Source organism: Osmerus eperlanus, unplaced genomic scaffold (assembly GCF_963692335.1).
Source record: "Osmerus eperlanus unplaced genomic scaffold, fOsmEpe2.1 SCAFFOLD_159, whole genome shotgun sequence".
NCBI classification, from domain to species: domain Eukaryota; kingdom Metazoa; phylum Chordata; class Actinopteri; order Osmeriformes; family Osmeridae; genus Osmerus; species Osmerus eperlanus.
Window position 1 is genome coordinate 15,310 of NW_026911193.1, and position 15,037 is coordinate 30,346.

Sequence of the window (15,037 nt, forward strand, 5' to 3'; positions counted from 1 at the left end):
AGTCCTTATATTTATATTTTTCCTAACTTTCTGAACAAGGAACTAAGTGCCTCTTGGAAGTGACAAGATGCCCAGACTTGACTGCAAACATTACTTCACAAGGTATTTTTCTACGCCAAATCATTGTACTGCACTGACATAAAATACTCATGTAGGCTTTAGGGGACATGGGGACAGTTAATGATTATTTGCCCCTCTTCCCGTCCACTGCATTTCCTATTTGGATTGACGGCCTCGTCAGAGCGCGCGGGCCCGCCTCCCGGCTTGTGTGTTCAGAGCGTTCCATGCGCTCCGCTTCAAACACATATTCCACAGGGAAAGAGAGAGCAGGACCTGTGAGGAGCACAACGACGAGAACGACAAACGGCAACGACAAATGGCATTCATGGCTGGGATTTTGTTTACGGCGACCTCTGTTCTACTTGGGATTTCCACATTTGTTTCTTCGGCACGGATTTATCCCTCAAACGAAGGTAAGATTTGGAATACCCGCGAAGCCTGTCTTGGACTTTTCTTGGGGAGCTTCGACTTCGTCCACTCCGTGTGTGCGACGGAACCCCAGTCCCGTTGTCCCGTATGGGCTATAGCGCAGAGACATGCACTTGGCGATGGGAGGAAAAAGCCGAATTATGCCACCAATGTGCTATATAGCCTACTCAAAAAGACTATATTACAATATTATACGTAGCCTACGTGTTCGTTAGTAGGGTAGCAAAAGCGAAATTGACAAGAGCGCTTCGCGAAAACCTAGAGCGCCCGATAACAGGCGCATTTGGGGTGCGAGCGCAAGTGTCCTGTTTCAAAATCTTAGTTTAGACTATCAACTTACACGATTTCATCAACATACAGCAAAACATAGACTACTTTTTAATGTTTTACTTGTGACATTAAATACTCATAATTTAGACAAAACAGCTTAAAATGTGTTATATGCCGTCTACCAGGGCACTTCAGACAGCATGATTCGAGGATCATCATGTATTGAAGTCACAGCTTGATAGAACATATTAAATGCATCCCATAATTATTCCATAACATTATTTATTTCAGCAGGCTCGGGCGCTCTGTCAGACTGCCTCATTTCGAAAATATGGTACATTAATTAGCCAGTCTCTAATTCATCAACAAAAACCGTTTAAGGGCTAATCAAAATAATCTGTGTGCATTTCAGCGTTTTCGAAGGTGATTTGCCATCGCGGACTGAGGCTTCTAGTTTGCATATCAGATTGCTGCGGAACAATTTGTTGTGGTCTATACCTTTTCATTATTTTACCAAGTTCGTACGCCCGTGGCTCTCTAATTGACTTCGATTGATCGTTGTCCAACAGGAGGAAACGAACCTGCAGTATCACATATTAAATATTTATTCGAACGTCCAAGATGCTCACTGGAGTAGGCTTGTGGCTACTTTTTGTCGAATTTTAGAATAAATAGAAATAATTTTCACAGGGCTCGTAAGTTGTGGAAAGGAGACTCGTAAAATATCGTTTTAGTTCGCATTTAATAAAATGCACAACATGCATACCTATATGTGCAGGCCTATGGACAGGAAGATTAAATGTAGGTATAGGCCTAGTGTATGGATGCCTACATTTTGAGCTCATTCACAGCACTTAACTTGAAACAAAAACACAAAAATGGTACAGCTGTAGCCAATGTCTTGATTAGAGGCTATTGTAGCCTACAGAGCCCTGCGCTTTATGAAGAGGGGTCATCTTTTACTTCTTGTTTTTCAGTGACGTTACTGGACTCCAGATCCGTGCAGGGGGAGCTGGGATGGGTCGCCAACCCAACAGAAGGAGGGGTAAGTGCTCCTCGTTGGGACGTTGTTCCCGGTTAAGTAAAAAATGAGTGATGTATTTTGGGCTACATCCACCACTGGCCCCTTCCCCTCCATTCCCAAGCTCTCTTTGCTTCTCTCCCTCAAACCACTCGCCAGTAATGGTCCGATCCGAGGCCGATACTGCAGCGGGCGTCGGGTTTCCTGAATAGACGGCGAATTGAATCGTTCTTTGTGGAGAAACTTTATATCCCTTTCCCCCATTGAGGCGTAGGGGGAGAGGGACTTGGCAGCGGAGAAAGGGCCCTCTGGAATGGATGAATGAGGGGAAAGGGCAGCGGGTTTCAGTCCTTGCCCGTAGGACGATTGGGTTGGCATAGGCTATATAGGGACAACGGTCGGACTAAATGCGTGATTCTCAGTCTAATTGGGATATTTATAGTGCTGATAAGGCAACAGAGTGTGACTGTTCGGAGGATGGCCTCGAAGGGCCTTGAGATTATTGCAGGTCCGTCTTCCTATAGGCTCAGAGTTAAGGAGCAAACTGACATCTGAGTAATTATCCAGATCCATCATTGTTTAAGAAAATTAAGTATGCATGCCACTGCGGCAACCATATGTTCACATGGTTGCTTGCATTTATGCATGAGGGACTATCTGTGCATTGACCACACGACGTTTGTATCGGCCTAAAAAGCAGCACACGAAAAACTAGTGGCTTTAAACTTTCCACTCTGTCTTTTTCTTGTTCATCTGGTGTTATATGAACTTGGCTCGTGCTAACGGGTGTTGCTCGCATTTCCCCGTTTCAGCCATCAGAGAGGGTGATTGACAGGGTCTTGGCTACGCTTCCACGCCCGCATTCACCTCCTCATTACGACCAATTGCCCCCATTCTCTCTTTTCTCCGCTATCCGGGGAAAGGTGCGCCCTTATCACGGCGCGGTTTTATTTCCACAATAAAAGGGCCAAGCAAGGAGAATAAAGCGGAATGGAGCAGCGGGGACTGATAGACACTTTCTCAAATGGTAGCTTCAGCCGTGTTTTGTGTTATCTTCCTCTCTCCAGGGAAAGGGGTTTTACTCAAGATTACTTATGATAACACATTAAATCAAATTCAAAGCACCCCATATTTTCCCGTTGTAACTACAATCTTTGTATTTGAGCTCGCTTCTCTAAATAGAACAAGATCGCCTATAAGACAGCGCCAGGCTGGTCTTTCTCTTGTTTTCAACGCAATCAAATCAATGACGATTTCTTCGCTGAGTTAGTGACACGGTAACTTTATCGTGTGTAAAATAAATATAAATCCTTTGAAAATAAGACACACCACCCTCCATAACGTAAACCATGTCCCCAATGTATCGAAACCTCTCAAATGATTTCATTGTAATAACACAAGTTCCCACATGTAAATCATTTTGAGTTTTAAGCATATTTCCTTTCCCTTATTTCTATCTGTGTCTCTTAGTAGAGTGTTTGGTTGACTAGTGTGGATCCAGTACAGTGTTTTTTTGGGACAAAAGGATAGATAAGATATTTCGATTTTTGTCACATATTAAGGCCATGTTTCTTTATTGTAAAGCTTTTAATGAAACTCCATACAAGCCGACTCAAATTTCTTATCGTCCCAATAGGCTTGATCCCTTAGTGCTCTCAATTATTTACATCGTCACAACAAGCATTTGACAAGCAAGCAGATTCTACTAATATGAATTATTAATTGAAATGCATGTTAATTCATTGGTCCAATGAGACAGATTTGTCTTGCAATTTTTACGGCCTTTCATGTAATCGAGTAAATCTCTCTCTTTGCTAGACCAGCCTCCCCAATGTAAACAACATCCCATATTTCTCTAAGTTGACTTAGACAGTTTCCTAACACAGTCTGGGTGTTCCCCACAGTGGGAGGAGGTGAGCATCATGGACGAGAAGAACACGCCCATCCGGACGTATCAGGTGTGCAACGTCATGGAGCCCAACCAGAACAACTGGCTGAGGACGGACTGGATCCCTCGCGGCGGCGCCCAGCGCGTCTACATCGAGATCAAGTTCACCCTCCGGGACTGCAACAGCCTGCCGGGCGTCATGGGAACCTGCAAGGAGACCTTCAACCTGTACTACTACGAGTCCAACAACGACAAGGAGCGCTACATCCGGGAGAACCAGTTCGGCAAGATCGACACGGTGGCGGCCGACGAGAGCTTCACGCAGGTGGACATTGGCGACCGCATCATGAAGCTCAACACGGAGGTCAGGGACGTGGGCGCGCTGACCCGGAAGGGCTTCTACCTGGCCTTCCAGGACGTGGGGGCGTGCATCGCCCTGGTGTCTGTCAGGGTCTTCTATAAGAAGTGCCCCCTGGCCGTGAGGAACCTGGCCCAGTTCCCAGACACCATCACAGGGGCAGACACATCCTCGCTGGTGGAGGTGCGCGGCTCCTGTGTGGATAATTCCGAGGAGCGCGACGTTCCCAAAATGTACTGCGGAGCGGACGGGGAGTGGCTGGTGCCCATTGGGAACTGCCTGTGCAACCCGGGTTATGAGGAGCGCAACACGGAGTGCCAGGGTAAGAGAGACGGGGTCACTTTCTTTTGTTGTTTGACGAGTGTGGTCGGTGGTGGTGGCTGGGGTCTGTCTCCCCTCCTCTCTCTCTCTCTCTCTCTCTCTCTCTCTCTCTCTCTCTCTCTCTCTCTCTCTCTCTCTCTCTCTCTCTCTCTCTCTCTCTCTCTCTCTCTCCCCAGCTCAATTTCCCTCTTTCTCTCCACATACAGTCAGCCTAGTTTTTTTTTGCCGCTCTTTGTCTATCCCCCCATCCCTTGCTCGCCCCCCCCCCTCCAACCTTTCATTCTGTCACTTGTTTTCTCCTCCTTCCCATGTTTCCCCCTGTCCTGGTATTAGGCAGCCTCATCGTGATGCTGGCCATGAGGATTGTAAATGGAGTAATTAGCTAGTCCTTTGGGGAGGTGTTGTGGCTCAAGCTGTGTCCCATGAGTACTGCGAGCTCCAGTGGCGCGGGGGTGGGTGAGGGGCGGGGGGCGGGGGGGGGCTCTCAGTACAGCACTCTCTCTAAACCCCCTGCTGGCCCATTCCCACTGGGCCTAATGGCAAAAGGTAGACTTCTCTTAGTGAGAGAGATACAGAGAAAAAGTATGAGAGAATTTGGGAAGGAGAGACCGAGACAAAGAGAGATGGTGTGTGTGAGAGAGAGAGCTGTCGGTTGGGTTTATCATTCCAGGCAGGTAGCAGAGTGAAATACACACACCTGTGAAATGGAGCTGAAATTGAGATGTTCTGGCAGCAGGACAGACAGCTTAGCGAGTGTTTCCATCGACTTCCTCCTCCCAGTGATCCAGTATAATCCTGTGTTATAGACACTGGAGGTCGGAACATCAGGATAGTCAGATCAGCCATTTCACCGGCAAGCATTTTTAACAACCATCGATTCATCAACCATGTCCAACACGGGAAGGTAAACGGCTGTGTGCGGGTAGCATGTTGTGGGCAGTGTATTTGATCCTGCCCTGCAGTGGTGCACTATGGGAGGTTGAGTTCTGTGTTTGTTGCCTGCTGTGGCGGACTGTCAGCTGGCAAGGTTTTACAGCCCCCTGGTACATGTGCCCCCCCCCCCCCCCCCACCCCGTCTGCAGAGGAGTGGGCTGCTCCAGAGAGTGGGGTCAGAGGCTGTGCACGGGTGATTAACAGGGGGACGGAACACTCCACCTCTCTTAATTTACGGGGGGTGGGGGGGAGTGGGCTGTAAGCGCTATCTCGGAGGACTAATTTCATGACAAACAGGCCTGGTGATTTAGGGTAGCTGTGTAGGGTAGTGGGGCAAACAGAGGTATGAGTGGTCACAGATGGTGGAGTGTTAACGGGTGTGTGTTTGGGTGTGTTTGTGTGGGAAAATAGGGGTAGCATTTCAGCGGGTGGGTGAGGGGGTTGGGGGGGTTACCCTGGAATGCCGTCTCCCCTGTCACTTTGGTCCAGATAGGGAGGGCCAGGTTTCTCTCCCCTGGGCCACTTTCAAAGAATGAGAGGGCAGAGATGGAGGGATGAAGGAAGGAAAGAGGGCACAGGGCTGATGCCAGAGCTGGTTAAGCCAGTTGTTGATGTCTTCTGTGATATAACACCCAGGCTGTCATTACCCGTCTTGTGTGAGAGGGAAGCATAGCCTGGAGTGTGTGCATGTCCTTAAAGGACTGTTTGTTGCGGTAGTCGCATGGCGCAAGGGTGGAGTTTGTCGTAACATTTGTCCAATATTATTAACCAATCTTAGTCAGCACCGTCAATTTATGATAAATGTAGCAGAATACGTTTACCATGTACATGTGTGTACATCCCATCATGCCATGTGTCATAGTTTGAGCCAGACACAGGCGCATTATGGTCTGGTCTCCATGGATACACAGGCGTCAGTGTGGGGTCAGCGTCAGTGTTTGAAGGGTTAAAAGGTGGAGCTCACTGTCACCTCTTCAAGTGCACTGATGAGCTGTTTAGATATTCCCTTGTGTGACAGGCTCTATGGGGGGTGGGGGGCGCTGCAATATGACAATGTTTACCAAGAGACTTAGAAGGTGGGGGGGGGGGGGGGTGGGGGGTAGGTTAGGGTAGAGATTCCCAATTACACATTGTTGGGGGGAGGGCGGGGGGTGGGGGGGCGGTAAGAGTTTTCTCTCAAGTCATATCCGTACTAATGTTGGTATTTGCGTGGGTGTGTGTGTGCGGTACGCGCTGAGTGTGGGTGTGTTGGTCTTCTCGGTTTTCTGATCGACATAGGCAGTCGAGGATGTGTGTGTGTGTGTGTAGGGTTACAGGGTTACCTTGGCCTTTGGTTCCCAGCCGTGGTGAATGGGAGTCCTCCATCATTGTTGGAGCAGCGAGGTTGCGGGGAGGGGGTGTCAGAGTCGGTGCTGGCTGGATAGGGGGGAGTATATTGTGAACACTGGCAATAGGGTCGAAGGTCCCCCTCTTCTTCATCCATCTTGCCGGTGCGTCTGACAGGGTCGCGGGCCAGGATTGATTAAGACGTCAGGACTTTGACAGCTGGGGGGCTTGGGGGGTGGGCAGGACGTACACAGGGGCCAAGGAGAGAGGGGGCAGAGGGGGTACCGGGGGCCAGCACCCGGTACCCCCCACCCCACCCCACCCCCCCCTCCCTTACTCCACCCGAGAGGGCTCTGTGTGTTTTTGCTTTGCGTTGCCTTTTCTTGACGCGTAGCCCCTCTCCCGGTCTCCTTCGAGAGTTCCCTCTCGCTGGTCGTCTGGTCTGTGGGGGCTGGAGGGGGGGTGAGGGGTGAGGGGGGGGGGGGATGCGCCTGTGTGTGTGTATCTGAGAATGTGCCCGCCTTCTTGTGTCTTCCTTTCGTGGTTGTGTGTGAGTGGTATGTCCCGTGTGTCAGCCTGTACACTGTAGAGGCGAGGTTCGGGTGTTGTGTGTGTGTGTGTGTGTGTGTGTGTGTGTGGTGTAGGACGGGGTGGGTATGGTTGAGGCTGAAGCTTGAAGGCGGCAGGCTTTTGACACCCCGGCTCAGAGATGGAAGGCTAGTTCATGGTTGACTTGATAAGCACTAACCCCCCCACCAACCCCACAACGTTACCAAAACAAACACCACTTCAAGGACATGAACACACACCCATCTGTTGAGTCACACTGAGTGAGCCATTGTTATAGGTGTATGTTAAGAGCTTAACTCAAGTCTTGCATCGGGAAGAAGAAGAAATTGTGACAGGAAAAAGTGTGATCCTAGTCATCTGCTAGTCCTAACCTGAAACTTTAAACATTGCATGCGTAATCTTTGCATGCTGAAATTGTGAGGCACATTGAATAATGCAGAGGTATTAAGTATGAGGGTTTTAAGTCATTGTATTAGTTTATATGTAGGCCTCTCTCTCTCTCTCTGCCTGCATGTTGACAGTCTTAACTATGCACTAGGGAACATCATCCAAATTCACCACGTAATTTTATTTAGCCCTCCAGTCCCTCATGACTCTAAATACACAGACTCGCTCTCCTCCATTCCCTCTTTCCTTCCACAGACACACAAATGAGGCATTTGCATCTATCTCCATTGTGTGGTTGTGTGCGTCTTGTCTCCCACTCTTCCCTGCTGTCTATCCCTCGCTCCCTCGCTCCCTCCCCTCCCATGCCCTCCCGTTTCTGTTTGACCCCCCTCTCCCCCCTCCTCCCCTCTTCCCCACCGGTTCCCTTTCTCTCTCTCTCTCTCTCTCTCTCTCTCTCTCTCTCTCTCTCTCTCTCTCTCTCTCTCTCTCTCTCTCTCTCTCTCTCTCTCTCTCTCTCTCTCTCTCGCGCTCTCTATCTCTCTATGTCTCTCTCTCCCTCTCTCTCTCCTGGCCGGCGGGGTCGTTAGCGCTCGTCAGCCTGTCTCTGGTGACAGCAGCAGGAAGTGGGCTGAATAATGAGATTATCGTCGCTGTCGTGAGGCTGAGCACCGTGGTGAACATTATCGCCTGTCTCTATTCCGACACGCACGCACGCACATGCACGAGCCCAACGAAACACGTCTGCACGTTCACTCGACAGCACACACACGCACGCAGGACGAGAACAGACCTGAATGTAGGCGTCGCTTTCTTGTGTCTCTCCAGAGGAGGCTCATTTTGTGTTTGCTGAATGGTACACGCAGAATCTATTACCGCCAAGGAGGGGAAAGAACAAGTGATGAGGAAAGAGGACAAAGTGTCTCACGGGGGCTGACGCCTTTCTCTTTCCCTCACCCCCCATTTCCTGCCTTTGCCGGGGATAATTGCAGCCTCTGCCACGGCGTCCTAAAACATCCTCATATTTCTCGCTTGTTTCGCTCAACTTTATAAAAACAACGCACAAAAAGATTGTGCCTCCCCCCCCCCCCCCCTTCCTCTTACCTCCCCCCTCCCTCCTCAAGTCGGGGGGTGATTCGGCCGTCATTACTGGAGGTGCTGAAATGTTTTTCCTGCCCGGGCTGCTGTCTGCAACAGCCTGTCGCTCTCTTTCCCTCACACCCAATTCCAGCCCGGAAAAGACGGGCGGTCGAACGCTTCCGTCACACGTTTGGCCACGTCACCCCACGCGTAACCCCGTTCAATCCAAATGCTGTTAGCACCTGGCGGATGATGGGCTGATGTTGAAAAAAAAAAAAAAACCCTGCTCCATCTCTCTGGACTCTCCTCTTTCTCCTCTCCTCCCTCATCTTTTTTCTTTTTGAAAAGCATCCTCTCTTTGAAGCCTGCGATGGGAAGAGGGAACGATTAAAGCAGTCACCAAGCAAATTAGCATGTCAAAAGCCCCTGAATCAATACCCCTCTCTACCCACCACACACCCCTGCAGCCGTCGCTCAGCCTCACGCTCTCTCTCTCTCTCTCTCTCTCTCTCTCTCTTCTCTCTCTCTCTCTCTCTCTCTCTCTCTCTCTCTCTCTCTCTCTCTCTCTCTCTCTCTCTCTCTCTCTCTCTCTCTCTCTCTCTCCGCTTCTTCCATCATTCATTTCCCTTCTTTTAGCTCTCTTCCCCCCTCATCCGCCAGCTTGCTTTCTATCTAATATTCTCTCTCTTCTCTTTATCTCCTTTCATTCACTCTTTGCTTCCGTGGAAAAAACGGACAGGGGGGAGGGGGTTAAGAGGGTCCCATCTCAGAGAGAGAGAGAGCGAGCGAAAGAATCTCAGAGAGAGCGAGCGAAAGAGGGACACAGAGAAAGAGGGACACAGAGAAAGAGAGACACAGAGAAAGAGAGACACAGAGAAAGAGGGACACAGAGAAAGAGGGACACAGAGAAAGAGGGACACAGAGAAAGAGGGACACAGAGAAAGAGAGACACAGAGAAAGAGGGACACAGAGAAAGAGGGCACAGAGAAAGAGGGACACAGAGAAAGAGAGACACAGAGAAAGAGAGACACAGAGAAAGAGGGACACAGAGAAAGAGGGACACAGAGAAAGAGGGACACAGAGAGGAGAGATGTGAGCTCCCACCTACGCAGGGCATGGGCAAATCACTCGAAGACAGGAAAGAAGAAGAAGAAACAAGGGCGATAGGCAGTGAAAAGGAAAAGAGGGCCGCTGCCACTTTCATTGAGTCGACGGAGGGAGAAAGGGTACTCTCGGACGAGAAGGAGCGCAGGGGGGAGGAGAGAGAGGGAGAGAGTGGATGGGGGGGCCAAGAGAGGGAGAATGAGACAAAGAGGGAGAGTTAAGTGGAAGAGATTTAGTTCCAGTCTGGCAAGCGTCCTTTTTTCTGCACTTCATCCAACGCTTCACCGTCGTCGCACAAGAAAAAAAAAAACACAACAACCTTTGATCAAGGCCAATCTAGTGTGTGTGTCTTCATGTGTGTGGAAGGGAGATCCATATCTGCTTGCCACACTGTATCACCGCCTTTTTTGCGATCCATACCCGCAGAGGTCAGAGTACTTGTTGAAACCGACATTCCATCGGCGTTGGAAGCGGCTCGCGTGAGCCGAACCCGACGGCGTTCAGCACAACCGCACTCTCCCAGTCTGCCATCCCACTCACAGGGGCCAACAATGGGAGACTGATTGCAAACACCTTGACAAGCGTTTCATCTCTCTCTCAGACACACACACACTCTCTCTCTTTCACACACACACACACACACACACACACACACACAAACACTCATACACACTCCTTCTCTCTCTCTCTCTCTCTCTCTCTCTCTCTCTCTCTCTCTCTCTCTCTCTCTCTCTCTCTCTCTCTCCCCGTCTGATTTCTATCTTGAGATCCCTCTCTCCTGGCAGGCGTAGGTAGAGTAGGTGGTCTTTTCTTCCCTCCCCATCTTCTCGCAGAGCGTAGCAATCCTCTGGGAATGAAAGGCCTGACTGTGGTGATCAGTCAGGGGTTATGACTAAAAGCCCCAGAAACAAAGGGCTCCGTCTAATCTGATAGGCCGAGGTCTTGTCTCAATGCCCGTTTTAATAAGAAAGGAGCCCCCACTCCCCCTCCCATTTAATCACCGTCTCTCCACTACTGGCACACTAGGTCTTTACCTTTTGGTAAAACACACACACGCACACACGCACTCACATTTACTAACACACTCGCACAAATATGTCTGGCCCAGCACCAAAGGAAGCAAAGCAGGAGTTGTGTGTGTGTGGGTGTGAAGCGCAGCCTAACCCAGCCTAGCCTCGGGAGCAGTGCAGTGTAATTGTGGGATGTTGGGTCTGGGAGTGAGACCGCCATGGGAAGAGCCGAGCCGCACCCCCCCCCCCCGTGGAGAGGGCACGTCTCTGGGATTAGACGCCTTGATCCAGCCTGATCCACCAGAATGTCAGATACTGGTGGGAGAAGTCCCTTGAAGCCTCACACCGAGCAGAAATGTGAAAGAGGAAGACCGAGAGAGGGAGTGAGTGAGAGAGAGGGAGAGAGAGACAGACAGACAGAGGGAGGAGGATGAGAGAGAGGGAGGTGACAGGAGCAAACGTGAGGGATAGATACATGTGGATGAACGGAAAGAGACGTAGGTAGAGCAGCTGGATGGAACAGAACAGAAAGAGAGAGAGAGATAGAGGGAGATGGGGGGGGGAGCGAGACAGTGACCAGAATGATAGAATGATAGGGAGAGAGAGAGTGCAACGGGACAGGGATGGGGGGGGGGGGGGATGGTGTGGAAGATAAATGGCGAGGCACGTCGACCCAGGCCTGATAAACGGCCGGACATGTGAGAGGTGGAGCAGGAGGTTGTGGTCACAGACGGCGATTCGTCTTTGAACAAGCGCGGCCTGGTTAAGTCATGACCTCCAGTCAAAACCCCTGGCTGCTCACGTCTAGCCCCGGGGAGGACTTCAACCCACCGAGGCTACAGAGGGGTGGAGGGAGGGAAGGAGGGAGGGAAAGAGAAATGATGAGGTGACTGATGGTGGGAGAGAAAAGGTGAACTAGCATGGTATGCTGGAAACATGTGGCGGAGGGGGAGAGAGAAAGAGAGAGGAGGTTGGGGGGGGTAAAAAAGACATTACGAGCGAGAAGCTCCATGCGTAAATTCAGTGGTGCCTGTGCGCGTCAACGCTTCAAAGCCGGGCCATACTTCTACCTCAGACGCCTTTTGTTGGCGTTCGAGGCTTCCTGTCATCAGTCTCTCTCTGTGTGTCTGTCTGCACATCGAAGGTATGAGCCTGAACGCTGCACATTAGCACTGTAACCTTGCCTGACCGTCCGCCATTAACCTCCATATCAGGTTACCCACCCCTGCTTCTCTCTCGGCCCGCGCCCCTCTCCCAGAACCCCCCCCCCCCCCCCCCGCCACCCCCCCTGCCAGGTTCAACCTGCCTAGGGGGGAAACCCTCAGGGTTAACGATTGGGGCGCTCCCATGACAACAGCAGCTGACGGCACGAGGAGTATCACTTCCATGTCAACACATGACCTCATTTCGAAAGTGTGGTGTGTGTGTGTATGTTGGGGTCCCTACCAAGGGCCAAGTGGGTGTGAGTAGCAGTAGTCCTAAGTGACAGGGAGAGAGGTCAGGGGTCGCGTGAGTGACAGGCGTGGCGGGGGGCCGTGTGACCGCGGCGAGGTGACACCCGTGGCGTGATTGGAGGGTGGTGACCCAGCAAAGCAGTGTGCACACCATGCACACACATAAGGGCTGCACGCAACAAATGCTCGCTCCGACAGATAGCTGCTCAAATACTTGCATACACAGACCGGCTCCTACACACACACACACACACGCACACACAATGGAAGGCGTTTGGCCCCAGACAGACTGACGGCTGAAAGCTACCAGTGGATTACTTACATAAACAACTATGAATATCTTGCCTTATGACATCCGCCCCCCCTGCTCCTATACATACACACACACACACACACACCTTACCTCACCTAGCCCCATACCCCTCTGAGAAATCACAAGGTTAATCAAACCCTCCACCCTGTTATCAGGACCAGGTTGGAGTCAGGGTAGTAGTGTAGTTTCCATCTGTGTGGGTGTGTGAATGCGTGTGTGCGTGCCCAACACAACGACACATGATCCACCGGCTGAGCATTTGAGCAGGGTACGTGTCATTTTTGGCCCAGGGCTGTTTGAGATTGGGCTATGCGGTGATGATGTCATGGCTAATACGTTTTCAGAGCACGTAGCTTGGGAGGTCGCTCAGCTACCTGAGGGCACTTCCAGGTCACAGCCCTGCTTCCAGGTCCCCACAGGCTGCCTGAGCTCTGCCTATCCTCCATCTAACCTGCGTGGTGATTCACAATGTGCTTTGTTAAAAAAACTTGTTTACCCCATTAGATATGAGTTACTATTGTAGCCCTGTCACTTCCTTTTCCTGTGTACCTATTCTTAGAGTATGTGTGTGCGTGTGAATGTATATGAGTGTGTGTGTGTGTGTGCGTTATGTCCCTGCATATCCTCTTCCTCCTTCCTCTGCTCTGTATGACCATGTTGACAGTATAACCCGGCCCGGGATTTGGTGTGCAGCAACACAAGGCTCCCTCAACACAACAACATTTGCATATCCCCCCTAGCTCCTCCCACTCCTAATTCTCGCTAAATTAATGAAAAATGCAACTCTTTCATTGTAAACAATGTCAAGACACACACACACTTGTCCCCCCCGCCCCCGACACACACACAAACACACGTGCATGTACTCATACCCGTATCCATCCTCAATACACACACACACCACTGGAGACCTTGGGGAAATTTGACAGACAATAGCCTGACTCTGTTTGTTTACCTCCCATGACTCCTGCTGCGCCTGTCCTGTGCTAGACTGCTCTCACAAAGCCTGTGTGTGTGTGTGTTTGTGTAAGTCCCTGACTTAAAAGTGTGTTTACGATCCAAGTTGGTTGGATGGGGCTTGATGTGCGCTCAAGTATGTGCAGGTGTACCGATGAGCATACTTACAGCATGCGTGTGTTTGTGTGTGAGTATCGGCAACCATGTGTAATAGTCCATTACCCACCTGCCATGTGAAATCCCGGGTCACAAAAGGTCCTTCCAGAGCTGGCACCGTGCCCAGGGTGGGTGGTGCCACCCTCAGAAACTGGCACAGGAGTGGAATCTGAGACCCCCCCCCCCCCCCCCCCCCCACTGTGCCAGCTCAAACACTGTCCCTCCACACAAAGATGGATCTGTCCAGCACCACCCAACCCTTCTTTCTGTCTCTCTATCCCTGTCTGTCCCTCTCTCACTGTTTGGTCTCTTTTCTTGCGCTGTCTCCCTCTCTCTTTTTTCTTTTTCTTTCTCCCCCTCTTTCCTTTTCCTCTGTGGTTCTTTCCCAGAAGCCCCCTCCGCCCCCTGTGCCCATTTGAACAGGGTGGACCTGACCGTTCTGCTAGAGATTGGGTGTAATTTGCTAGATTCCTCTGATATAGCCATTGTGCTAGCAAGCCCTTGTACTCTGTAGTCCAACTTGGGTGGAGGGGTGTTGTCGATGGTGTGTGTGTGGGGAGAGTTAGGGTGGAGAGGAGGAAAGTCGAACAATGTCGAGAATATGGGCTGCAGGAAGTCCTCAAACAATCATTTCAATGTTTCAGTTATGAAATCCAAATAATAACAATAGTTGCCAGAGTTATTTATTCGAATAAATAACTGCTGCTAGCTACACCTGACCTTTTTAAAAGGAGCTACAATGCTGCTTATCAAATGAGTTATTTATTGTATGGGAGGATTATTTTTTTTATATTTCTTTTTTCTTTTTACTTCCTCAGGTTTTTCCTCATCTGGTGCTTGGCTTGGTGTTTGCGAGTGTCAGGTAGACATTTTAATTAGGCTAGCATCTTGGGTGGCACTCAGTTGATGGATGGCTACTCCTGGAAATACAGTTATAAATCATTTGGCACTGACAGACAGACTCCTGGCACTGTACAGGGGCACCCTGGCACACGTAGCACGCTGGCTAGGTTTAACCACACTTCACTTCCATTGTTTGAGCTGTTAGCCTTGTTGGCTTTGTTCTCAGGCTAATTAGCGCTAGTTCTAATGTCAACCCTGATGTCATCATTATACTTGTTTGGTTAGCATTGTTAGCTGTGTTTGCACTCCTGAGCCCCTGTTCCCACCAGGTCAAGGTTAAGATGTGTGGCGAGTGTTCGTCATCAATCATAGTGATCGGTTTCGGTGGCCGTGTGTCCCTCATCCATCACTCTGATAGGTTTCGGTGGCCGTGTGGCTGCATGTCACCGTCAGGGCCGGAGGAAATTAATAACCCCCGACGACAGAATTAATGACTTAACCTGTTCCACTCTCCTGCTGTTCCAATGACAGATGCTAATAGTTAGCATGATGTTAGCGCT

At 50.4% G+C, this 15,037-nt stretch overlaps 1 protein-coding gene across 1 annotated transcript in view; it reads left to right on the top strand.

The window, feature by feature from the left end:
• The first annotated feature begins 273 nt into the window (after positions 1-273).
• LOC134015750 (ephrin type-A receptor 4-like) overlaps positions 274-15,037 on the top strand; it is a 33,755-nt gene continuing 18,991 nt past the window's right edge. Inside the window, 3 exon segments of the mRNA XM_062455295.1 lie at positions 274-473; positions 1,737-1,804; positions 3,685-4,348. Coding sequence (XP_062311279.1) covers positions 377-473; positions 1,737-1,804; positions 3,685-4,348 — 829 coding nt within the window. The 5' untranslated portion in view covers positions 274-376.